Here is a 26,793-nt window from a genome sequence, read left to right as displayed (position 1 = left end):
AATCTTAAATTTAAAGCATTATTTTTCAGATATATACATTTTTATGTGCACTTTCTTCTAATATGAATTTTAATGTTCTTTTTGATCAGAGAATTGCAGAAGGACAGATTCTGATAGGTTACTTTTTTCATTTCATGAAATTGATTTGAGGATGTGAAATTAAGTATAAAGTTACCAAATAAATTTGTTCCTGGACTGTAATAGTCATAATATTCAGTTTGTTTTAGGACTTTTAACTTAACTGAAGGGGAATCAGTTACAGGGAAACCTAGAGGAGAGTTTGTCTAGATCGTTTTCAGCCAGGGTTCAGGGCTGGTCATGAGACAGTGGCAGCACTGATTGCTCTAATGGTTGACCTTGCTGGGATTTGGATGGAGGAGTGCCCCTCCTTGTCCTGTTATGCCTTTGGGGCAGTGTTCAATGCAGCAAGGGTAGGGAGTAGGGCCATCATTTTAGGGTGGTACCACTCTTACCTGAGCAGCTGGTTCCCATTTGATAGTCATGGGGGAGAAGTAATCAGGTTCTTGGCTATTCCAGTTTGAGGTGCTACAGGGCTGTCTTACCTCTAAATTATGTAACATTTATACAGAACAGCTGGTTGTGGTCATCTTTTGGTTTGGGGTGAGAGGTGATCAATATGCTAATGATACACAAATGTGTATTGCTATTAGAGATGCTGCAGAAGTCCTGAACTTGTGTGTGGAGGCTGTCAGGGACACTAGATGGGAAGAAAAAAGCTCCAATTAAATTTCACCAAAATAGAGCTGCTGTTTATAAACATCTGAGCTTTCCAAGAAGGTTGGCCTCAGTAGTTGCTCCAATGGGGTTAGTTGTCTTGCTGAAGCCCATAGTGTGGAGATCCTCCTCAAATCATGGCTCTTGCTATAGTAGCAGGTGGAAGCTGTTACTGGGGACTTGTGTAACCACAGCTGGTGACCAGTTATGAACATACCTGATCAGGAAGCTCTTGCATGCCCTGATCACCACACAATTGGATTACTGTCATAAACTCTGTGTGGGCCTGCTCTTGAAGAATACTCAGAGGCATCAACTGATTCAGAATTCAACAATCAGACTATTGGCTGTGGAAACCTGCTAGAGTAGAATTACTCCCATTCTGAGGTCACTGAACTGGCTGCTGGAATGCTCCTGACCCCACTCACTGTACCTGTATAGACCTGTATAACATGGAAGTGGGTCTGTCTTGCCAAAAATGATTCTGCCCATCCAATCCAAAGATAGAAAGGGCCTGCTGAGAATTCCAGGTCCAAATGAAGTTCAGGGGGCATCAACTGGGCATCAGCCATAACTACCACTCCCTAGAATTCCCTTCCCCTAGAAGTGTGTCTGGCCCTGTAATGGTCCACAGGAATATCCTTGAGAAACAGGAGGAGGAAGAGCCACAGCCAGGGCAAAGGTCTGAGAAGAGATATCTCAGCTCACAGAAGGAATGGGGGTGCAGAAAGTGTCTCAGAAGGGACCTCCCTAATTCCCTGGAAAGTAAAGTCAAGGGGGGAGAGATGTGCCTTCAGACTTGCAAGATTCTGTTACTGTAACCTTACAATATAGGTAATGTTAGTACTCATGGTTTTGGTTTCTTGTCTGGACTACCTTGAAGGGCTGACAGGCCGCAACGTTTCAAAAGGTTGTGATGACAACTCTGTTTCAATGGGTGTTTTGTCCATAGAATGATTGTGGGCAACCACCATACTTTCCATCCATCCATCCATCTATTATATTTGTATACCACTGTAATCAAAAACAACTGTCAGTGGCTCACATTGAAAATGCAATATAAAACTCCATATAAAAATTAGAAATACTAAGAAAGAGAGAACAAAAGATAGCAACAACTCAAAGTGGTGGAACACTCTCAGGAAAGAGTTCAGTCTTTAGAAGCTTGTGGAAAACCAACAAAGAGGATTATGGATATGTTATATTATATTCATGTTTATGTTATGATTGTCCACCACTCAGTTACAAAGATTGGGGTGATATAGAAAAATAGCACATAAATAAGCAACTTAGTTTTGTTCTAACATCCAACATGAAGGAGAAAGAGGCATAACTAGTACTAGTTATTAATTGTCATACATTTAAATCAGACCCTCTTACAAAAAGAGCTTGGAATTATAAAACAAATGCCTAGTTTCAGAAGAAACCATAGACTGGTTGCATGTTGCACATGAATCAGGATTAATTCAATCTACTTTGGTTACAGAGTATTGCTTCTTGAAGGTTATGAAACCCACCACTACTTTTACAGATTATTTTGGAGTGATCTCTTAATGCATATTCCTGATCCCCTACATCCATTTTCAGTCTAATGAGTGTAAGGCTATTTAAGTACTTACCTGCATATATATTGACAATTCAAGGTCTTTATTGGGTATATAGAACTAATAGACCTTTTAGGTAGTATGCTGTTCATTGGTGGCAATATTTTTGTTAATTTAGAAAAAATATAGTGAAGTTTTACCTTAAAAATATTTTTTTAAATCAGTAATTGTAGCAGTTTTGATACCATTATAGATTTTATAAATGTGATGCTTATAAATAAATTCTGTTCCATGTACAAAGCAAGAATGTTAACCTTTTTGGTTCCAATCTCCTCCTTGTGATTAATATACTCTCCTTCTACAGTAGGAATGAGGTGAAATGATGAAAGGTCACCTGCGCAAGCTCCGAGTCATGTCTGACCCTTTGGGGGGATGCCATTTTCATGACGTTTTCTTGGCAGACTATAGCAGGGTGGTTTGCCATTGCCTTCCCCAGCCGTCACCTTCCCCAGCAAGCTGGGTACAGTAAAATGACCTCGGGAGGATGGAAGGCTGAGTCGACCTGAGGTGGCTACCCGAGAATCCAGCTTCCACTGGGATTGAACTAGGGTCATGGGGAGAGTTTTGGTTGCAATACTGCTGCCTACCACTCTGCGCTGCACGAGGCCCTTACAGTAGGAATAGCAAATCATTAAAATTGAAAATATGTAAACAAAATTACATATTATGCTTGAGGAGGGGGATTCATCTATGACTCTTCTAACCATTATCTTTTTTTTCCACATTTCCATCATCCTTGGCTTGCCAAAATATTTCATGCAGTGTTTAAGAAACTTATGTAAAAAGCCTTGAATTCACTGAAATAAATAGTGGTTGTCTGATTTGTACTCAAAATTCTTTGTTGTAGACAAGTTGTGTTTGTGTAATTTTTTTTTGCATAAATCTATAGGTACAGGAAGAAAACAGAAGTACTAATTACAACTACCATTAAGCAATTACATTACAGTAGATGTATTCCAGTGTCACTGTGATTTTCTTCTTCTGAAATTTTGAATTAGTCCTTCATAAATTCAATAAACAGAATATTCCTGAACCCAAAATTGGGATACATGGACCCCTTATTTAACAAGCAAGTGTTTCTGCGATGAGGAAGGAAGGAGACAATATCTGAATGAACACCACCATATATTCCTGAGATCACCATCAGAGGTATGACTGGTCAGAAACAAACTTTTTCAGTATTCTTTTATGGAATACTTTTGCTAAAAAGATCCTTCTGGCACATATGCTATTACTCCACTCTGGCATTCACTGAACACCTTTATATTCTCTTAGGCTATTCAATTACTTGTTTAGTTTTACTTCTGTGGTATTTTTTAAAAATTTGCATGTAGTGTTCTTTCGGTGCCTATTACTAATAACAAAAGTTTTAGTTCATTGTTTTCCTATTTTTATTTGTGTGGATTTTACTTTTTTGTTCCCACTCATTCTGAGAGTCATGGAGCCATGGAGGAACTTGTATATTTTAGAAATTAAATTAAATTAAATTAAATTTTTTAAAAATGATACTATCACTGTCTGATTTAAGTTAGAAGTAAAAATTATTCTCTGGAGTACATATATCTGTTGCATAAATAAAATACAGCAGATTCATTTATTTAAATATTTTGATATTACTTCTTATCAGAATAAATGTTCATGATAGTTTACAATTCTGCAATACAGAAAACCAATAAAGTAATTAAAAGTCTGGCAAAGTTTGGCACATTCACAGTCGCTGATCAGTTAACTGTCTTCCTTTTAAACTTCCAATCAAATTAAAATTGCAGAACTTCAGTAAAAATTAGTTTTGAAACTTCTTATAGATAAGCATTCACAAATAACTATATAATAAACCAAAAGCCACTGTACTTTTTTTTATCAGATTTGAGAATAGGGTGTATTTTCCATTACAAAAAACCAACAAAAATACACCTTAATCATCTACATAAATATTTAGATTTAAAAGATACGTGGACATTTTGATTGAACAGTGGTAGGATCCAGTGCCTATAGATACTGCTGTTACAAAAGCATAGTTAAGCCCTTTGGGTTGAAATTATTTAATAGCTTTGGATTTCAAAAGACCCAAACTCTTCTTCTCCCTGCCAAATATTAGCACAATTAAGCTTTATTGTGATTTCCATGTGGCATATTGGGATGGGGGAGGGAAAAACTATTAGTTGGATAGACATTATTCTTTATCCTATTTACTACAGAATTATGACAGGGAATAGAAGCCTTTTCAGGTACCAGGAGCCATCACATAATTTTGCATGATGGCACGGCTGCCAGAATAAAAGAAATTTAGAAAGAATTTAAAACGGGTGAAATTCCATGAGATTGCCCAATCAGTCAAGATTTCAGGTTTGTTGATGTCATGCACTGCCTACCGCTGAGTAAAGCACAGACACTGGTTCAGTCGAAGCAGGTTCTGTTTTATTTCTCACGTAGTGTCAGTTGTAGAAAAAAGCTGAGAGTGACAGGAGCACGCCGGTGCGGGGTTTAAATACCCCGCGCCGGTCAGCGCCCCCTCACTCAGGGTTACGTCATCCCCCCTTTGTCCAATATGCTGTCTTGCCGGTAGGTGAGGGGTTGCGAGGCCCCGCTGGTGCTCCGGGATCGCCCATCATCGGTTTCCTTATTCATCCGGTGATTGCTGTCAGCTGGGCGATCTCCGTTGCGCTAGTGCTAACAGCTTGGGTGTGCCTCGCGATCCGCTTAGCCTTTGTCTCTTCTTCTTTCTTCTTTGTGAGCTGATGGCTGCTTATCTTGAGCCCCTTCCCCTGCTTCCTCGTTATTGTCATGTGTGCCATTGCGCTGATGTCTTCAGCTCAACGGCACTCATGACAGTTGACCATAAATCTTGCACCTGTATTACAGATACCAAAGACTGAGATCTTGGTTCTATTCCTTCTTGGTACATGTTAGGAATAGGGAAGATGTGAGGTCAAATTACATTAATCATCCTTTTTCCTGTCTAGCTTGCAAGAAGCACAGCGCTTATACTGTATGGTTCTGCTGTGTTCTCTCATTACCAGAGGTTTATTAGAGGAAATTACAGTGTTAGGTTGAACATTCTAATTAGCCAGGGCTAGTATAGTATACTTACATATGTTCTGTACAACAGAACTTTAAAAAGTATCTGGGAAATGCGTGGCAAAAGATCTATAGTATACTCTAAGTATATGTTTATGTGTCTGTCCATGCATGCATTTGCGTGTGCTTTAAGGATGGGAAACTATGGGAGATTTGGTGGCAGAGGTATGCTATCCTTCCTTAGTTATATAATTAAACTTTGATTTAACAGACTCCCAACTGGAGATGGAACAGACTGGACATCCCCTTGAATTAACAGATAGACCTGTTGCATCCCAAGTTGTCTAGATGAGGCAGTTAAATTTAGTATGCAACAATTTATGTAGTTTGTGTAATGACATCATTACGCAAATGACACTAATTGATAGAAATGATGTACTCATATATTCAGTGGAGTAGTAGGAATAATGGACACTTCCTCCTGATTAGTCTATTAAATAGTGGTTTTATTGTGCTACCATGGGCTAATAAAGACAAATTCTTTAGCCAAAAATACTCAGATTTTGCGATGAAAATAGAGAAGTCCTTAAAACAGCTACAAGCAAATAATATAGAGGCAAGTTTTGCTATTATACAAGCCTTTCTTTGGTTTAGTTCAGCAATTGGGACAAAACCTGATATCTTTTCCACCATTCATTAGTGGATGTAATGAACACTGGTTTTCCTCTTAATCTTGAAGCATGTTGAGGCAAGCTGGGACTTATCACATTTCACCAGAACATGATAAAATCTACCATACAATGAGCAGAATTATGGATCAGTAGAAAGTATAATAATGCAAGACACAATCATTTTCAGGTGTCATGCCAAACCTGGATTTCTCCCATTTGAAAGGTGCAAACCACTCATCCGTGATTTATTTTGAAGTTGCCATATACTCTGAATATAACACAATGGACTCTTTCAGTTGGAATAAAGAGAATCTATAAACACTCTTAAAATTTGAGTTCTGTTGCATACTTTCTTTGTTGTGGTCCTTTTCTTACTTTCTTTCTTGAAATTAAAAGGTAATCTCACTAACCCAAGGATATCTCTAACTACTGGTTTCATTGTCACCATTGAAGTTCTGATTTGACAGTCTTTTGTGTATACACATACCCCCCCCCATGTATATACATACACACATGCGCAGACACAGACACACACAAATATATATATTTGTTATATATATATAACACACACACATATATTCCCTTCTTGGGAGGGAGATGGGCAGTGATAAAATGTGATAAATAAATAAATAAATAATACACACACGCACACGTATATACATTACATATATACAATATATATATATATACATACACACACATGTATATACATACTGTATATACATATGCATGCGTGCGTATACACACACACACACACACATAAAGAGCGAGAGAGTGAGTAGAAGTAGATTGGGGGAAGGTATAAAATAGCATGGTCAGTATGAGTGAGGAGTGGGCTCAGTTAATGGCTCCCTTAGAGATAGAAGTTTTGGTCTAGCTTGCCATATATCCACAGAATCCTGGGATAATTACTTTCAGAGTATTTTCACATCTTAATAGTTAATCCAGTTGTTGTGATCTACTCTCAAAATAGTCTTCCTGACTGGTCTTCTGGGCTGGTATTTGAGGTCGACTACCTCATTTTGCAATTAAAATCTGGAAAACCCTGGAAGGAGATTCTATCCCACTGGAATTATTAAGGGAAAACAAGGGCGGTTGGGCTCCTGCGTTGGCTACCCTCTTCATATTAACAGTTTGGCATATTTCGCTATTGACTGGGGCTATGCCATTGTTAATGCATTCTATAAAAACAAAGGGAATGTATTAAATCTTGCCAGTTATAGACCTATCAGTCTGCTAAATAAAATCACCTAGCATATATCTCTATTTAAAGATATCAGGCAGGGTTGAAAGTGGAAACATCCTAGCTGAGGAGCAGGCAGGTTTCAGAAGAGACCAATCATCTCTCAAGCATTGTTTGATTCTCCTCCATTAAGCTGATGAATATTCTTCCCAGCCCAGGGTTATTCCCTTTTTGCAGCCATCATTGAAACTTTTTGAAGCAATACCTCATTGCAATGTTATTCTTAGTTATACTCTTTGCAGCTGTTTTGAAACAACCCTAAGTCATACTAACCTAGTGGTTGATTTTTTTTAATGATTGTGTTATAAGAACAATTATCTTAGACTAAGTTCTTATCTGATTGAAAAAATTTTACATGCTAAGTAAAGATTAAATATCTGTAGAAAGAGACAAGGAAGGACATTTTCCTTTTATATGGCAGGGTTATCTAGAATGAAGAATGCAAATTCTACGCCAACTAATCTACTTTCCCATCTTGTAATTTGAACTATGTTTATTAAAGGACATGAGAGAGACTGTGTGGCTGTCTTAGAGGAAACGGTTCAGGTGTTCAGCTAATGCAAGACATGAGAACTGAAATAGTATTAAGTTATTTAGAGAGCAATAAAACCTGTAAGTAAACTTTATATAATATTGCTAATTATACTACAATATTTATAAAGTATTTTGAAATTTTTGAAACAATTCACCCCCCCCTTTTTCTTTTTAACCTGATTTCAGTTACACTTACAACAGCACCATAATGATGATTGGTTTTTTTTTCCTGGTGTTGAAGGTAGGAGTTGGTTGATGAGGCATTATGAAAGATGTAAGATTTTAGGGAAAAACATTTGGCATCGATGCCAACTTCAATGGCAGTAGACTTTTGGCTGCTTTAGAGTTGATGTGGTGTGATGGGAGGAATGACATCATTTTTGGTGATAATCCCCCATATTAGATGTTGTGGCTTTAAGTGCTACAATATTTCAATATTCAATATGACTGAGAATTTGTACCATATGGAAAGTGTCAGGTTGAGTAAGGCTGTTTTATATGTAAGTGGGGCAAGAGTTGTTTTGCTCACCCATATCTGAACTTCTCTAAAATGTCTTTAAGCAAGGAATGTCAGGAAAGAAAAGAAGTTCAAAAACATTTGTGGTGACACCTGTAACAGTGTGCAATATATTTTAAAACAGTTGCAAAGCTTGAAAATGTATATATAAGTCCTTTCGATGCACTTAAAATGAACCTCTGAATTTTATCTTTAATTGTAGACAAAGCAATTCTGTTTTAGATATATAAATACCTACATACTTCAAGACATATTTTAGTTTGTTTTTTCCAGTAATGTTTCTTTACTGTGAAGGAGGTAGGCAGAATTTTATTTCTCTCTCTCTCTCTCTCTCTCTCTCTCTCTCTCTCCCTCTCCCCCCCCCCCCACACACACATACACACAGTTTGAAGGGTTTGTTAGTCATTTCATTGGCAGATGGTTGAAATAGCTGGGTGGACCAGACATGACCAGATGAACTAATTCTACTTCATTGTAAGGCTACATTAACAGAATCTTGCAAGTCTGAAAGTACAAATCTCCTGCCGTCTCCTTTACAGTCTGAGAAGCTAGGGAGGGTCCCTTCTGAGCCTTTTGCTTTGTCCACATTCCTGCTGCGGGCTATGCTGTCTCTTATCTGACCGTTCCCTAGACAACATCTCTTCACTCCATCTCCCAAGGTCTTCCTTACATACCTTACATCTGTTGGGAGAAAGAATACTCTGCATTCAAATACAGTAATTAGTTTGATGGAATAAGTTTGGGGTTTGCCTTGAGCTGTGATGTCTTCCGAGTTGCCACTAGGAGGTGTGCCAGTATGGGGGAAAAAGTGTTCCTAGCACAGGAAAAAAACAACCATATTGTCCATTCTGTGTTCTGATAGAAAACTTTAGTTGCTGAGCAAATTATTCGGTACTTTGCTTTTTGTTCTAGGGCACAAAAACAGTTGAGGTAGTGGTTCTTGGGATAAAATGGCCAAGGAGCTTATTTTTAAATCTAGGAAACACATTTTTAAGATTGCTGTTGTCATGAGTACTGATGGCGAGCAGGAGGGGGCCTCTATCCAGGGTGGAAAATGCATGCGTAGTACTGAGGAATTAAGCAGCCATTCAAAGAGACACAGATCAGACCCACCTTAACTTTTGGGGTTTATCTGTCTGGGTTTTCCCACGCTTCTTCAGTTTGTTAGGATTTTCTGTCTTATGTAGCAGTAATAAACATTAGAGACCTACTCCTCATCTCAGCGTGATTCCTGACTGTTAGGACATCAATCCTAACAAACTGAAGAAGCGTGGGAAAACCCAGACAGATAAACCCCAAAAGTTAAGGCGGGTCTGATCTGTGTCTCTTTGAATGGCTGCTTAATTCCTCAGTACTACGCATGCATTTTCCACCCTGGATAGAGGCCCCTTCCTGCTCGCCATCAGTACTCATGACAGCTGTAGCAAACATTGAAAAAAGTGGTTAGCTTTCTTTTTTTTTCAGAAAAATAACCATAGAAGTAAACTCAACAAAGACATAAAAGCAGTTAATAGAAGAGATTTTTTTTTCATGTCCAGAATGGTTCTTGGTCTCTGAACATTGCCTTAACTATTTTTCTCTCTTCCCCAAAGTAGCTTCATCTGACAGCAACCAAGATATCTTCCCTGCCTGATGTTGAATTTGCTAATTTACTCCATCCACCTGAGAGTTCTTAACTCAAATATGAAATTGCTGACCTCCTATCAAAAATCTCAAATCAAGTTTAGTTCAAGAGGGCTCAAAGCTAACCAATGTCATACCAGTTTTGAAAAGGAGACTCAGGGAAGAGCCAGGAAGTTACAGCTTAATTTTCTCCTGGCAAATTAGTAGAAACAGTATCAAACAAAAAATATGTAGGGACATAGAAACACAAGCCTTGCTGAAGGAAATTAGCATGGATTCCTTGAGGATAAACCTCGCTTCACCAACATTCTAGAGGTTTTTGGAGAGTTTCAGTAGACATGTGGATGGAGTTGACCTTTTCGACATTATATACCTTGATTTTCAAAAAAGGCTTTGACAGATCTCATCAAAGCCTTCTTAGAAAAAGTAGTATCCTGGGTCAAAAGGATCTGTCATTTTATGGATTTCTGATTGATTAAAAAAGAGAGAAAACAGGGTAAATGGGCAGTTTCCTCAATGGAGTGAAGTGGAGCAAGTGGACTTGCTCAGTGAACTGTCTTTGTAGCAGTCTTTTTGAAGTTTCTCATAAATTACCATGAATTAGGGGTAAGCAGTGGCCTGATCAGTTTTGTAGATACTAATAATTCAGGGTGGCAAAAGCCAAAATGGAACAGGAAGGGTTCCAGAAGCATCTCTCTGAAGTGGTTGAGGGGTCAACCAAATGGCAAATGTGGTTCAGATTAAGTAAATATAAAGTGATGCTTACTGGGGGCAAAAAACTATCTTCACATTATTGGTGGAGTTTCAGGTCTCTGTAACTAATGAGGAAAAGGATCTTGAGATAAGAGGGATAGCTCAGTGAAGGTGTTGTCACAGAGAGGCAATTGGAGAAAAAAAGCAAATGTCATGCTAGGAATCATTAAGAAAGATATTGAAATAAGCTGTCAATATGGTAATGGTGTGGTGAGGCCACATCTGAACCACTGTGTACATTTATGGTCATCACATTGGAAAAAGGATGTAAAAGAGCTGGAAAAAGTACAGACGTGATCAATTGGCTTGAATACCTTACTTATGAGAAACAGCTAAAATGATTCTTTAGCTTAGAAAATGGCGACTGTTAGGAGATAAAATCATGCATGACAATAGAAAAAGAGATTTTTTTTTCTCACTTTCCCCAAACAGTGGGACAGTGGATGATCTACTGAAGCAGATTGGAAGTGGATTTAGAACAGGCAAAAGAAAGCACTTCTTCAAACAGTGTGTAATTATCCTGGAAGATGTGTTATGACCTCCAACTTGTGTGGCTTTAAAAGGGGAATTAGAAGGCAGGTCTGAACATATTTATTTATTTATTTCTCAAATTTCTAACATCGCCCATCTCCCCCCGAAAACATAGCTCTTAGTCTTAAAGATTCAGTGTTCCCTTTGGGTTGGGGCAGCATACCTCCAAATGGCAGTTGCAGGGATACAATAACAGAGGAGCGTTTCCCCATCTCCTACTTGTAACCACTGCAGAGGCATCTGATTGACTACTGAGAAAAAGAAAATGCTGGACTAAAATAGGCCTTGGCATGATCCAGGATTGCTGTTCCTACAGGTTAGAGAAAGAATACCAGTCGGCTGTTCTTCCCCTGTCTGCAGAAGCTGCATTAAATAATAATATTAGAAGGATTACTAATAAGTTAAATGGTGCTGTTCATCAACAGTCTGTCAGAAAATAATTTTCTTTCTATGGTGAGAGATTTATATAAAAAAAGTAGCTAAGTAGATAATGCCACAAAGATTTTAAAACAAGTAGTTCCTATCTGTAGATAAATGATTATTGGAAATCTCACTTGATTATTGTCAAGTGACAAGACAAGTTAAGTACTCTTGTCTTGGAATTCTTACAGGAATCAGACTCATTGTAAATCAGTATTTCCCATTCTTGCAATCTGAAACAAAATTGTAAGTGAAGTGAGAAGACACTGGAAGCCCTTTTAATCCAGGATACCTTAGGGACCATTTGCTCCATTACCATTCTACCTGCACCCTAAAATATGATGGAAAGACCCTCCTTCACATTTGAACTGAGAAGGCAGGCCAGTTGGTAGAGAAAGGAAGCACCTCAGGTATGGAACTTCCTGCCTTGGGAAGGGGTTGGGATGGCATTCTCCTAGTAGTCTTTGATCAAGGTATGTTCCACAATTATTGTGATTATGTTTAGCTACATTTTTTTCTTTTTTAAATGGATCCTTTTGGTTTAATTAATTGCATTGTTTAATTAATTGTTTTAATGTTTCCTGAATGGTACACATGCATTAGAATTGTGAGACATAAAAATTATATAGATGAAATAGGGATGGATTTCCATTATGTGGGATTAGTATTTAGTGGACGCAGTTTAATCTGACTGCAGTTTTTCAGAAGTGTTGAATATGCCAAACTGAATTGATCTCTCTTTAGAAAGGATCACAGATGCTATAAGGATCACTTGCAAGTTAATCTCCAGTAGATTGGGCAATCTTCTAGGGGGTAGGGCTGTATTTCCCTCCACCTCCAACTTTCTGTAGTGGCTGAGGACCACAATCATATCACCAAAGTGGCTACATAACATGATTTCTGGAAAGTAATTTGGATTTTGCCTTTCCTCCCTTCTTGGATTAATCTTATACATCTGTTTTTTGTTGTTTTTCACTGTACAATTGTAGGAAATAACTGATTTTTTTTCTTGGTGGTTACTGCCAAAATGTAGTGGTCATTTTGGGAGCGAACAAAACAAAATGGTTGTCCACCCCAGATCAAGAATATGCCTGTTTGCAAAGAGAATTCATGAAGCAAAATCCTGTACGCAGGCAAATTAGCTTTTACATCATGACGAAGTTTAAAATAAGTATATGTTTAGCAATTCAAGAAATGTATACCCAGGGCAGGGCTGAGCAATCTTTTAGTGTCCAAGGGTAACATAACATTTTTAGGAAGGTGATGGCTGCAATATGGGCTGGGCTGGGCTGGTGGTTTGAAGGGATTTTTATGATTTTATTTAAATGAAAGACTTACACTAGTTTTCACTAGTTTTTTCCTCAAAATGGCAAACTCTGGTGCCAGATTTCCACAGTCATGGTTAGAGGGTGCTCTAAGGGCATAGAAAGGAGACATGTGGGCTGCATCTCCATTATGCTAGAATATTATGTATATGGGGCTGTTACTATACTATTTTTCAAGAACATGATCTGATCAATATAAATGCTAGAGGATGGCATTAGAATTCTTTTTTCCATCTTTGTAGAAGACTCCTTTAATCTTTTTTTTCCCCTTGGTGGATTCACTTACTACATTGCAGGGAACTCTGAGCGTACATACAGCAGGAAGCTGCCTCTGTTCAGAGTGAGTTTATATGCATGATACATGAATTTGTCATGGATCAAGATGAACCCCTAAAATATACATTAGCTCTCTCAGGATAGAGAAGTCAATAAAACATTAGGCAAGTCATTGCACATGTGCTTTTCCCCCCCTAAAAGTCATTTGCCAGTTTTGTTTTGGATAACTTGCCAATTGACAATGAATTTATATCTTCTGTTAAAAATACAAACAGTTACATTAAATTGAACATTAGTCTCTGAATTTTACTTTGAAAGGCCTTACAGCAATTCAAAATACTAACATTTACTATACCAGCTTTTGCAATGCCAATATCCACTTGGTTTTACCAAAAGTACCACAGTAGATAATTTTCTGTAGAGCTGGGAGCCGAAAATGATCAGTTGGAAGAAATCAATGTCCAACTACTACCTGAACAGCAATGCTTTTTGAAATTCGATGAGAATCTAATCACGGCATCTTTAAACAAGGCAAACTTACCAACTGAAAAAAATGACTGGTTGAAATACAAAGGAAAATAAGGAAAGGAAAATAAAGTATAATTAATCCAGCATTTTTGCACTCTCATTATATATGAATTATTTCTCATTACTCTGTGATTACTTCAACTTCATAGCATAACAAGGCTTCTTTTCCTATATTTGGAAGACATTCACATATGCAATCAAAATGGTGCATAATTTTGGTAAATTGAGTTGCAAAATAACCAAACTGAATATACAAATCTTTACAATTAGCACCTTTTTCAGGAGGAGAATCTTCCAGATTTGCTTGGATTTTTGTTTTGCTTGGAAGTTTGAATTATCCACCTATGCAAATACATCTTTGCTGCACTAAGTGAAAAAAAAGCTATCAGCTAAAAATTCGGCAGTGTAGATTAAGACTGCTGGTAAGTCTAATTTTAAAGTTTGATTGATTGTGTTTTGTAACACCATGAGTTGAAGTACCATTTATAATTTCCTGTCTAGTATCTAAAAGTAAAGTGTGCATCAGATAAAAACTGTTACAACCCTAACAGCCATGAATTGTCTATGCAGAACATTTTAAAATGTTGGTTAGTGACCTCTGAAGTGTTCCTGCTAAATAGTGTTACTTTGAAGTATAGACAGTGAGATGTCACAGAATTACAAGACAGTCCAATTGAATTGGTCGTCTTCAGTCAGTTCTTAATGTGATCATTCTTTTTCTTTTACTCCTCTGAAATATTTCCCTCTGCAACAGTAAAATTGCTCTCTGGTTGAGAAATGAAAGTTGAGACTCGGTTCAGCAGAACCCAAATTCTGGATGAAAGACAACATACTGTCTTTCTCTTGCTACCCTTCCTACAGCCTAGGGACCAAGGGAGCCATTCCTTACAATTACTGAGTGAAAATGACATCTGGACATGAAAACTATGCATGTTGGATTTTAGTTTTACTGTTGTAATAATTCGATGAACTTCTAGGAAGTGGGTTCCTTGTGTTGAATGGGGAGTGGATGTGGAAAATGTTATAGACTAATTTGTGATTATGTGAATATGCTCTTTCTACTTAGTTCTTTTTTAAAAAAAAAAAGTTTTGAAATGCAAGTTTAGAAGTGGGTTGTTTTGCAACCAACTATAGCTGGTGATGACAGTCTTATGGAGAACTAATTGGGATTTCAATAATACAATACTCCTTGAGTATGAAACATAGACAAGAGCCAGTCTGTTCAACTAACGTCAGCTACCAGGCATATTAAGACTCCTATATTAATGCTGTACAGGATATAGCTTTTTATATTGTGCTAGTTTCTTTGACTTGAAGTAATTGCGTAAGTATTGCATAAGAATGTTTATGTGAATGTAATCATTTAATATAACTATCTCTTTGTTTCTTAAAAAATTGATGCTTGTAATCAAAATAGAAAAATGATACGTCTTTCCATTAGTGACTCAAACTCCAGTTTCTCCCCCCTCCCCCTAAAATTAATTAAATGCAAAAATATTTTTTTTTCCTTTGCTCATATGCAATATGTTGAATCTTACAGGCTTTTTATTTAGCTAATCTGATTGACAGGAATATAAATGAGAGCTGCATGTGGAAGCTTCTAATTTTTCATAAGTAAATGAATTAATTTATCATAGCTGCTCTGTGTTATTGCTGTCTGTGAGCCAGACTGGCCAGCTCCTTTTATTTTCCCCCTTCTACCTTCTAAATACTGAATCCATGTCATCGTGTTTGACAGCTTTCCGATTCCCCTGTCACATACAATTTGGTACTAATCACATTTCCTTTGCTTAGTGTCAATGATGCAGACCATGCATAATATTTCTCTGCGTCCACTGACTTACGTGCCACACAGCTGAAATGTCTTGGGCATTAATCTGATGGAGCTGCTGCACTGAAATGCAAAATTGACACTTGGACAGTAGGATAATGTGGTGTGGCAGATGTGCAGTAGATAAGTGGGTTCAACTAGTGATCTTTATCAAGCTCTGCTACATTTTGTTGATCAGTTTCCTGAATACCTCCTTTAAAAATGGAAACTATAATCAGCGCTGGTTCATTAGTTCTCCATTGTTGCTAATAGAATTCTTTCTGCACAGTCAAAACATGGAAGAATTAACTTTTCATTACAGTTTTAGAACTGTTGGCCGTTGTTAGTAATATTGCCTATGTTTGTTGCTAGGGATGATACTTGTGGGCTGACAATCTAATTTTACTCTAAAATAGCATCTGTGTGTATTCAATTACTTAAATAAGAATTTAAAATCTTTACTCTTGACTTCCTTTCCAGCTTTCTTCTTACAAGAATTTTTTAAGATAAATACTGTTTTATTAATTTTTTTTAAAAAATAATATTAAAAATAATTGCCTGTTGTAGTTTTAATACAGTAGATGCCCTTATCTGATGAGATATGAAGGAAATTTTTTTAGGACTTTGGAGAAACCACTTATTTAATATATGTTCTCAAAATGGGTTTTATGTTTTCTGCTTCATATCTCTGGCTATAGCAATTAAAATTTTCTCTTAAGGTTTTGAGCATTTTGGAGGAGATATACTGTAGCAAGAAAGGCAGGGGCAGAAGATAATACATTTTAAGTTATTCAATTAAAAATATTTTCTTCGTGAGTTCCATTTTCCAGGAAGTGCTGATAGTTAATTTGTTTTAGTAAGATAATTCAATGGATATTACAGAGAAATTCAGCAAAATGAACATCAATTAATAATAACATTGAAAAATTATGACTACATATGTAAAGGCTTGCTGTTTAAAATGTTGATTTGTGTTATTTTTGTTTTCCTGAAAATCACATATGTAGTTAAGCATAAAGCTTAATGTTCTAATGTTTGAACCTTTGACAAGACTAAAAAATGATGCATTTAATAGAACAAGATACATCTACTAATATTATTATATTACTATGGTGTCACCATTTGTTGGAAGATAAAATATGTAGTTTCTCAGGATCAGTGAACTAGTAACTCTGATTATAAGTTAACATGTTGGGAGAATCTGGAGATTAAACAGAAGAATGTGACAAAGGAATTTGGGTGTGGTGTTAAGGGTTCTCAGATCTTTGTTCAAGAGGGAGCAATTAATCTTACTGATATTCGAGAAGTAGACTGGCAGCATGTTGGAAACTGGATGGCAAAAAATACATTTAGATGTGGGCTTTATGCCTCTCCTTGTCTGGTGATTCTGTAATGAAAAATATGGATGGTCTTGTCCAATATGTACTGATTAGGGAGTTTAAACCCCCCACCCCATGTTTTCACATTTTATAACTCTAATTTTGACAAAGAACAAAGGCAAGCTAAAATAAAATAGGATCTTCTATTAAATTTTGTTAATAGTTCATATTTTGTTATTTAATTAGATTTACATGCTGCCATCCTGATCTGCTACTAAATTAATTTTTTTATGAAAATATGTAATTACTAATTTTATTGTGCAGTCACACTGCAGTCCTGAAGAGGTTGAGAAGTCTAGACTTTATTTTATATTTATATATAGTATAACTTTATTCTGGACTGTTTCCAGTACAACCTATGAAGACTGGTTATCCACTTGATTTTTTTTATCTGTACAGTTGTGTCCAATTCTTGGAGACTGCCTGGAGAAGTCCCTGCATTTTTCTTAGTGAGGTCTTTCAGAGGTGGTTTGCCTTTGTCTCCTTCCTAGGGCTGAAAGAAAGTGACTGGCCCAAGGTCACCCAGCTGGCTTTGTGCCTAAGGCGGGACTAGAACTCACTGTCTCCCAGTTTCTAGTCTGATGCCTTAACCACTACACCAAACTGGATCTCTATCCACTTGATAATTTCATGCAAAGATTTTGTTCATAATAATGAGAATATATTGAAGAAAAATAACCTAACTTTGGGGGTCATATTTAGTTCCAAGTATATTGTTTTAAAAGTTTATCTTTAATTAGGATAGTTTTTTCTTGACTTTTTCTGGACATTTTTGATAGCGCCTAAAGGGGGATTATACCTAGATGATCAAATTGAATTTAATTATACAGTATTGCCATCAGAAATATCAACAGAGTTGGAAAGATGAATTGTACTAAGTTTTGGGGGTAAAATCAATACTATAAATGAATGTTTTGTCCCAGATAATTTGTGTGGCATTCCCTCATATCTTCATATTCATAAAATAGAGTTTCAGACATGAACTTTTTCAGAAATTTATTTGAGAAATTCTCATTTGTTATTCAGAAAACTTCAGTTCTCAATTAAGGGAAGATGTTTTAGAACTTACATAGAATTTGGAGTGTGTTCAGCTAATAAAAGCAGATGATGGATGTCTGCCACTTGAGGAGCTGCAACATAAATACGATTTGTCAAGAAGTACGGAGTAGCTATACTTTTGACATCTAGACATGAGCCCACAGCCATAAGAACTTCAATGCTCTCTTTATGTATAGAGGATTGAGCAGATAGTTTACAAAATAATATGTCAATAACTCTTATTTATAAGTGGTTGTTATACATCTACACCAATAGAAATTACTTTGTCACCCCATGTCATATTCCTATAATTTTAAAATTACAGTTAACTCAACAAAGATTTTGTATATGTTTTATGTATATTGCGTCAGGAAGAAATTTAGGGATTTAACTAATTGTTTGAGCCATGATCTCTAAATACAAACCTAGTTCATATGATGTAGTCTTCTGCCATAGTGGGTTCCTTTTTACAATATGTTACCTCTTAATTTTGTTTTACAAGACTGATTTGTTTTTCATTTGGTCATGTTCTTTTGAACAACATGTCTGTGATGTGGAAAGAATGTCAAAAGAAATTGACATTGCATGCTTGTATAAATCAAAAAGTCTACTATTATAATTATCTGAAAAACTGACCTCTTTTTAAATATTTGAACAAGCATTTTATCACTGTAAGTGTCAACTGGAAGACTGTATATGAAGTTGGCGTTTATGTTTAATCTTCACTTGTTTCTTTATCCTTTACAGTTTGGTAAACTGACTTTGTATTTAAATTTAATTTAAATTTAAATTGCATAATGTAAGATAGACATATAGGTAAAATTAATTTAACGCTCCTGTCACTGATTATTCATGTACATGTTTTTCTGTTCTTTTTTTCCTTTGTAAATGCTGCTGCTGCTACTACTACTACTAGAAATCCAGTTTGATTTCTGAATAGCATCATTAGCTGTACGTACTAGTTTGAATACTTTCTTATTTGCTTTCTCTATCCCACTTATCTCTGTGGCTGGCCCAAATGGGTCCTGTGCCAGTAGAGCAATAGGAGTCCCACCTCCAGTATAATTTAGCCACCTGGGAACTTGCCTCCATCTCTGTTCCCTTTTAATCACCACAGAGGCAGTGGCAAGAAATTTCCACCAGCTTTTTCCTGCTGTTCTGCCATTACAGTTTTTGGTTTATTTCTTTCTCCTGCCATACATGAGAATCCAAAGTTTCTTTTGAGTGGAATTTCACCCACAAGAGCCAATCGAAGAGAATATTTGTAGCTCAGGGTTGAACTGTGGAGTCCCTGGTGCTCTCTGAGCCTTGTTGTTTTCTTGCAGACGTTTCATTGCCAGACTAGGCAACATCTATTCATGTTGCCTAGTCTGGCAATGAAACGTCTGCAAGAAAACAACAAGGCTCAGAGAGCACCAGGGACTCCACTCACAAGAGCTCTTACTGGTTTAAGACATGGGGGAGGAGCTCTCCTGTTTGAGAAGTGATCCTCTGGATTAATCAGAGATATTTATGTATAAATGTGTGCTGTAAGCAGGTTTGTACATAATGAATTTCAAGTTCACATCAGAAAACTCAATGCACTGGTTTTGTGTTTTGATAAACAATAACATCTCACTTAAAATGGCAATCAGTAGACTTAAGAACTAGGACAAAATCAGTATTGTTAAAAGGACATTAAAAGCAGTAATTTTATTTACAGAACAATTTAAAAAATAATGTATGGTAGTAATAGCACAATCCTTTAATATTTTCTTAAAGAAACTCTAGAAGTTATATTTTATATCTCCCCTATCCCTCCAATCTCTCTCTCTCTCTTCTTTAATTATCTAATATGATGCTAAGAAGCAAAATATTTATTTCTTTAAAAAGCAGTACTTGATTTGATGAATTTAATTGCATGCAGGTTCTGGTTGTGTATGTTGAAACCACTTTTCCTCCTGCCACTTTCAGCTCTAGGGATTAAGAAAAAAACAGGAATATTTTTAAAACAGTGAATTCAGGTAGTTTTGTACACATACACTTACTTAGAAAGAGATTAATAGGATTCTTTTTGCTTTTCCAAACTAATTGAAAGCCACTCATTTGGAAATGTTTGAAGTCAGCTGATATAAACTAATTGCCTTGATTTACCACTATATAAATATTTAAACTCCAGTATTTCTCTTTCCACTTAAAGGTGTTTGTCTTGTTCTTTCTGTCAAAATGTTGGATTTCAGGGTTTTATTGTCCTGTCGTTTTGTGATCTTCCATTTGTGTGTATCCTTTACCTTTTCTGATGGATGAACAAAAGACACCTCTACCTTGATACTAATGGCAACCCAGCCTCTGCTGCCTCCACCATCCCCATTACCTCAGCCCATACCAATTTGCCTTTGTCCTGCATCAAAAATCTTGTCTGCACAGGACTTACTCTCCTGTTGATTTCCATGAAACAGAATCCAGAGGACAAGCTTCCAAGTTACGTTAGAAGATTAAGAATTATGCTAATGTAGATACCATATCATGGTCAGCATCCTCTCCAAATGTGGTGAAAGGAGTGAAACTCTCATCTCTCTGTCAGAGGACTTGTGGTTTTTTTCATAGTGAATTCTGAGATTAACCCATTCTTTAGTACTTGAGGTTAAGCATTCAGAACAAACCTTAGAAGATACAGCTATTCGGTCAGTGCAGGATTTAGTAGTGTTTCTGTTTCCTTAACAATATTATCCACATTATGGAAGGTGGGAAAAATTGGCCCACATGGGGAAGGCTGTTGGTTTTTTTAAGAGATGAAATTGGTCCTGTAAGCCTAAGGAAGCCTTAAGGCATCCCTCCCTGTTCCACCTCCCTCCCCAAAGGAGAGTTTACATTTAGAATTTCATTTTTATCATTGGTTCAACTCTATCTCCATATGTAGACTTGAAAAAGAACTATTCTGGAACATATTTGGCTTACATAAGGTTGCACACGTGAATATCTTTTGCTCCCTTCTGCCCGCAACCCTGGTGCACTTTCCTGTCTGTTCCTGAGATCCCCTAATGGGGAAGCATGGAGGGATTTGCTTTACTGGCACCTGCCATTTCATTAGCAAATGGATATACTTGGAAATGGATATACTTGGGTTTTTCACTCTCTCTGGATTGGCTGAAAACACCCTGAAGTTTGTAATTCATGTTGAATATCAGGTAAACCTTTTGCTGATTCTGGTGAAAACATTAAAAGAACAAAACTTTCACCAGAATATTGGGGCTTTGGCTAGGATGCTGGCATGTATGTGGTTTCATTCAATTTTGCAACATTTTTTAAAATGTACTTCCTATAGTATCTTGCAGTTACTAGTACATTAATTGGATTGTCCAAATAATTAAATGTTAATGTAACTTGCTTCATATTTTAGAGAGAGACTGTGCTTTAAGATTCATTACTTCAAAGTAATGTAACTTTCCATGCAAAGTCTTCATAATTATTTCATTTATGAACTAATTGTTATACTTTACCACATCTTTGGTTAATTTTATTTATATTATTTTTCTTACTGACCAGCAGAAAGGTCCAGACTACAGCAATTTGAGCTTATGTTTTAATTCCTTTTTGCTTGTGTTAATTGTATGTTAAATTGTAGCACTCCCCTTGTCAGAGTAGAGAAGGCTCTTAGAGAGGAAAATGAGTCACAGTGTGGACTTTATGAATCCTTTAGCACCGATTTCCCCTATTTTGGATATAGAACAATATATCTCAGTACTACTAATATACTCTTATGTGATTAACAAAATCAATTTCTCTCTCTCATATCAGAAGGACAGGAGCATTGGACTTTAATTCCAGGCAGCGTGTCCGGTTTTAAGAGGTGCTAGGAGTTGTGTTTTAGCATTATTTGGAGTGTCACCTGTTACCTTCCCCTTGTGTGATACAGTAACACTTGTTGTTTTGATTAGATTTATAGTAAAACTGTGTAATATTACTTGGGTCATATTCCTTGTTTCTTTTAATACAATATCGTGTTGTATGATCAATGTTTAAATAATTTGTTTGCTGTTACAAACTTGAACTGTGTGAGAACATTTTCTTGTTTTTGATTTTTTAATCAATGCTGTTTCACATATGTTGGTGTGCTTTTTCTCTCATATGTATATGTATGTATATGTGTGTACAACTTTTGAGTCTCTGTTTTGGAACTCTTAATAGATCTTTCTCTGTGTCTTGCACATAGTTTCAGACATTTCAAGGTGCTGGTCTTGAGACAACTGAAGTTGGTTCAGCATCCAGCGTTGTATTGCGTGACCCTCACAGTAGATGTCTGTGAGTGTTTTCAAGGAGCAGGGCTTTCTCTGTAGTAATGCTATCCCTGTGGAACTCCTTTCTCAGGGAGAATTGCACACTGTTTGACATAAAACACCAGATCAGTTTGGTTTTGTTAACTGTTTATCTCTTATCCTGTTTGCCTGCTCTTCCCTGTTTTTGCTCCTTTCTTGAAGGCTGGAGAAAAGTCCTATAAGCTGTAGACCTCTGTTGTTTAGAATGGAGTACTAATGTGGTGGTATGTCTCCATGGAGGAATCCCATCCTTGCTTATGAATGCTTTATAAAATATTACTTTATTTTACAGTTGATTGCCGTGTACGACGAACAAGATGCATTCCCGAAATCTAATGACACAAACGGTAGTTTAACAGAAGGCAACAGCCCAGATGCTTTTGAGACTGATGTAGCTGCCCAGCTAGCTGCATTTCAACCTGTTGGTGGAGAGATTGAAGTGACATCCTCTGCTCTGAAATTAGGTAGGTACTTACATTTTTAAGAATGGATTGTAAGATAAAAATGTCCCTTGCAATTTTCTTGAGTCACTTGTCTTCATGAGCATTTATAGGCACTAATAAAATAATGTTAAAATGCTCCCTTCTGCATGGCAAAGGTGTGCAAAATCATTACCCCCACATTTAAATCACTGCCTGTTGCCTCTGTTGAAGGGAGAGGACTTATTTGGTAATTGTCTTGGAATTATTCCTGACTCTACGTGTCTTTCATTTTAGGTATTGTGCATAGGTTTCTGTGTCATAACCCAGATAGTTTAAAATCTTTGACTTCCAGTTGCACTTTTATTGGCAGGTTCTGTAAGGATTTATTATTTTGTTTGGTATCAAATCAGTTTATAAAAACTAAAAGAATGATAATAAGTGCGATATTAATTGTTTATTCAATTAAAAGATATTGAAGCTTTGTAGCATATATAAATTGAGCCATTGAAACATGATTTATATAAAGTCTTAATTTGTCTAATTTTTGTCACATTTTTACTGTCTTGCTGTATAAGGGGAAAGTTGCATGTTATGTTCCCTTTGGGGGGCCTTTGTTTTCAGCAGCCAATCACAAGTATGCTTGTATCATATGAATATAATATATAGAACAAAATATCAAAAATGATGGTTTATAAAAGTGGTATATGTCAAACTCTGGATTGTTTTGTTTCAGATAGTGGCTTTTTTCCCTTTCACATTATATTTTTCTTAAATCTTCCTTATTTGGAAGCTGATATGCGTTGAATGGGAGAAAGTTCCATTCTAAGAGATTCAGACACTGAAAGTATCCAAGAGAAACCTGACTTGTCAACCAGGGACATGGGCAGAGACCTCCAAAATCCAGTGAAATCAGATGCTGAAATGCCAGTCAGGAATAGGACTTTTTCATTTGCAGGTGGGCTTTTAAAAAAAGGAGGGATTTGCTTTTGCTGTTTCTTGGTCTTGGCTGAAATCCAAGTAAGAAAAGCCCCAACTCACAGAAACCTGAGTTGGAGATCAGGGCATTATTCAGCAAGCTAGGCAAAAATGGAGCTACAGTAGATATGGTGTAGATTCCATTTTATTTTATGACTGTGATCTGTTGGACTTTGGGCATTTTCAGAGATTCTGGGCTGAGGAAACAGCTAGCTGAATCAGTCTCTTCTGAAGCAATTTTTGTGCCTTTGGACCCCTTTCTTGTTTTCTGACCTTGATATACAAAATAAAGACTTGCATTCTTAATGATTCAGTGGCACTCATTCTGGGGAAAGGGACTACTGAGCGCATGGCTTCCCATCTGGTCAATTATGGAAGGAAGGAAGATTGCCAATGCCTTTTCACAAGAAGACCAGGGTAAAGAGGGATTGCTCTAGAGACAGATGCCTGGTGGCACCATTACCAAGTTAGCTCTTCCCAGGAGTGTTGGGATATGGGTTGAGGATTTAGAAACCCCTTTCATGGAAGCCAGGAGGGCCCAGTCCACACTAAGTAATGCAGCAATGCTTACTGATTAGTACCTATCACATTCATAAGCAACAAAAAGTGGCCATAAAAAATTAGAACCCCCAATTTAAGTAATTTAATCTTGAGAGGCGGTACTTTAGGATTTGTTCCATACTTTAGTATGAAGTTTAATTATTCATTGTGAAGACAAAGTATTTTGTAGCATTATCAAAGTAACAGAAGTCTAAAATCTCAGGCTGTTTAATGCATGTAGTCCGTCTCTCCTTTTTAGTTGCTTCAATGGGCTAACATTTCGAATAATCAATTTTTAACCATTCATCACTGCCTATTATTTCAGTTTGTTTCCTTTGTCTTTGGCTTACCCTATTGCACTTGTGTATGTCAGCATAAGTGGTATGAGTCAAGGATATATCTCAGTCTACAAAATACTTCTGGCAATAATAGCTTAAAATGAACACTAGCTGGCATTTCACAGACTGCTTTTGATATCACTTATAAAGTAATTTAACTGGCTCTTAGATAGAAACGAAGTATTATCAAAGTGAATACTTTGTTTAAATTGTCATTTGATATGGAATCATAAGTTAAATCATGCTCATAAAGTTAAACTTCAAAGTGTGTACCTTTGGTCTTTCTCTTCATGTTTTGTTATTGACTGTTCTCTTAAAACATGCAACATGCAGGCAATCTGTAATGCTGTTTAACTGCTCCTTTCATCAACGTCTTCAGCTGCAATTATCTATATTTTAGTAGCTTCTCATTTAAATAATCAGTGGGATATTCAGTGGAGATGCTCTAGTAGTAAAGGTGTGCTGTCCCTAGAAAGCCCATTCACTGAAGTTTTTTTTTAATGCATCTGGTGCCTTCCTTTTAAATTCTTCCATGCTTTTTAATCCTTCCTTTTAAAAAGTTGTGTGTGCTTTTTAAATATTTCCTCTGCTATAGATTTTTACTTTGCTGTAATTCTACAGTTGTCTTTAATTTGTTAAGCTTTTTAAATCCTATGTTTGGTTCTTTGTGTTCTGTTTTACTTTATTCTTTTTTTTAAATATAATTTTATTGAAAGTTTTAAAAACAAGAGTAAAAATTAATATAAACTAAAATAGAGTAAGAAGAAAAAAGAAAAAAGGAAGAAATAAAAGAGAAAGCTAAAGTGCGAAACAAAAAAGAAAAGAAAATTGGTAGAAGAAAAATAGAAAAGAAAGAAAAAAGATATAAAGAAGTGGCTTCCTATCTTCTTTACAGCAGTTATATGTACAGTTGTAGATTTACCTCTTTCTCTAAAGTTACATTGTGACTCTCTTCCTTCTGTAATCTATCCTACCTAATTGTCAAAACCATAGGTTGTAAGTTCATTTGTTCTGTTTTATGTAAAAAGTCCATAGGGAGTATCCAGTGAGCGATAAATGTAGGTATTGTCCTTCCTCTAATCAAACAGGTCAATTTGGCCATCTCAGCAAGTTCTATCATCTTCACCAACCATTCCTCCATTGTAGGTATTGCCAAAGCTTTCCATCTTTGTGCATACAACAATCTCACTGTTATCATATACAAAAACGAAGTCCCATGACTTTTTTCCAACTGTTTATCCATCAGACCCAAGAGGAAAAGTTTTGGTTTCGGTTGCATATTAATCTTTAAAATCCTCTGAATCAGTATATGTTTTACTATATTCTGATAAATTGTAGCTTTATGGTGTGTGTATGTAGGGAGCTTTCTTTCCTGGAAAATATAAAAATATAAGAAATAATTATTTTCTGCTTCTCCTTTACCTTTTGTTTAGCATGTATTCTCCTTGAGGCTGACTGGAAAAAGAAGCTGAGAGGACAATTTCTAACACTATATTTTTTACTGATGTTTTAAAAAACATGTGGGGAAGCAAGCAGAGAATGTGTAAAGTTCAAAATAATCTTCCATGCATGTACACTCTGACAAGGATCTCTTAAATGTTTGCTTCAACCAGATTGGTGTTCATGGGTCGGTTTCTTGATATTTAAGTTATGACTCAATATTTATTTGTTAAGTGCTGCTGCATTTATACTACAGCTCCATTTCAGACATATGAAAATGGCCCCCACATCCTTCTGTCACAGCTTCCTTATGTTGACAAGGATGGGATTTTAAGTGGATGGGAGAGAACATGTTTGTCCTGGTCTCCCTTCCACACTTAGAGGTTTCAAAGATCTGAATAGGACCTGTCTTGGAATGGTGTGCAGAAAACAAAGATTGGAGTTGCTGATGATTATAAACATTAAACTTAAAAAAGGAAGCCATATCTCTTAGACTGATAACATGTTTTATGTCAGCTTTTTCAAAGCCATGCTTTCCTTTTAAAGTAAATTTCCGTGTAAGAAGTACAAGAAGGCTATACACTTCAGAAAAGCAGTGTAAGTGAGAAATAATTCTGAAATAAAATGATGCTACCATTTAGTGTAGATCAGGCCTACAGAACTTACAGAAGGAAAAGGGCAACATTGCTAAATTAAAAATAATTGCAGGCTGCAAGAAAATAGCTGGGACACTTATCAGCTGTTTGGCAACTAGCAAAGTGGCAGCAGTCCTGGAGCT

At 36.4% G+C, this 26,793-nt stretch overlaps 1 protein-coding gene across 1 annotated transcript in view; it reads left to right on the top strand.

Moving 5' to 3' along the window:
* The window catches only part of PARD3B (par-3 family cell polarity regulator beta), a 569,932-nt gene that overhangs the window by 86,304 nt on the left and 456,835 nt on the right, over positions 1 to 26,793 (top strand). The window contains exon 3 of the mRNA XM_063317964.1: positions 22,593 to 22,764. Coding sequence (XP_063174034.1) covers positions 22,593 to 22,764 — 172 coding nt within the window. The remainder of the gene's footprint in view (positions 1 to 22,592; positions 22,765 to 26,793) is intronic.

The sequence above is a fragment of the Candoia aspera genome, chromosome 1 (genome assembly GCF_035149785.1).
Source record: "Candoia aspera isolate rCanAsp1 chromosome 1, rCanAsp1.hap2, whole genome shotgun sequence".
Taxonomy (NCBI): Eukaryota; Metazoa; Chordata; class Lepidosauria; order Squamata; family Boidae; genus Candoia; species Candoia aspera.
The sequence above is the reverse complement of the archived record's forward strand: the minus strand, read 5'-3'. Positions and strand labels throughout refer to the sequence as shown.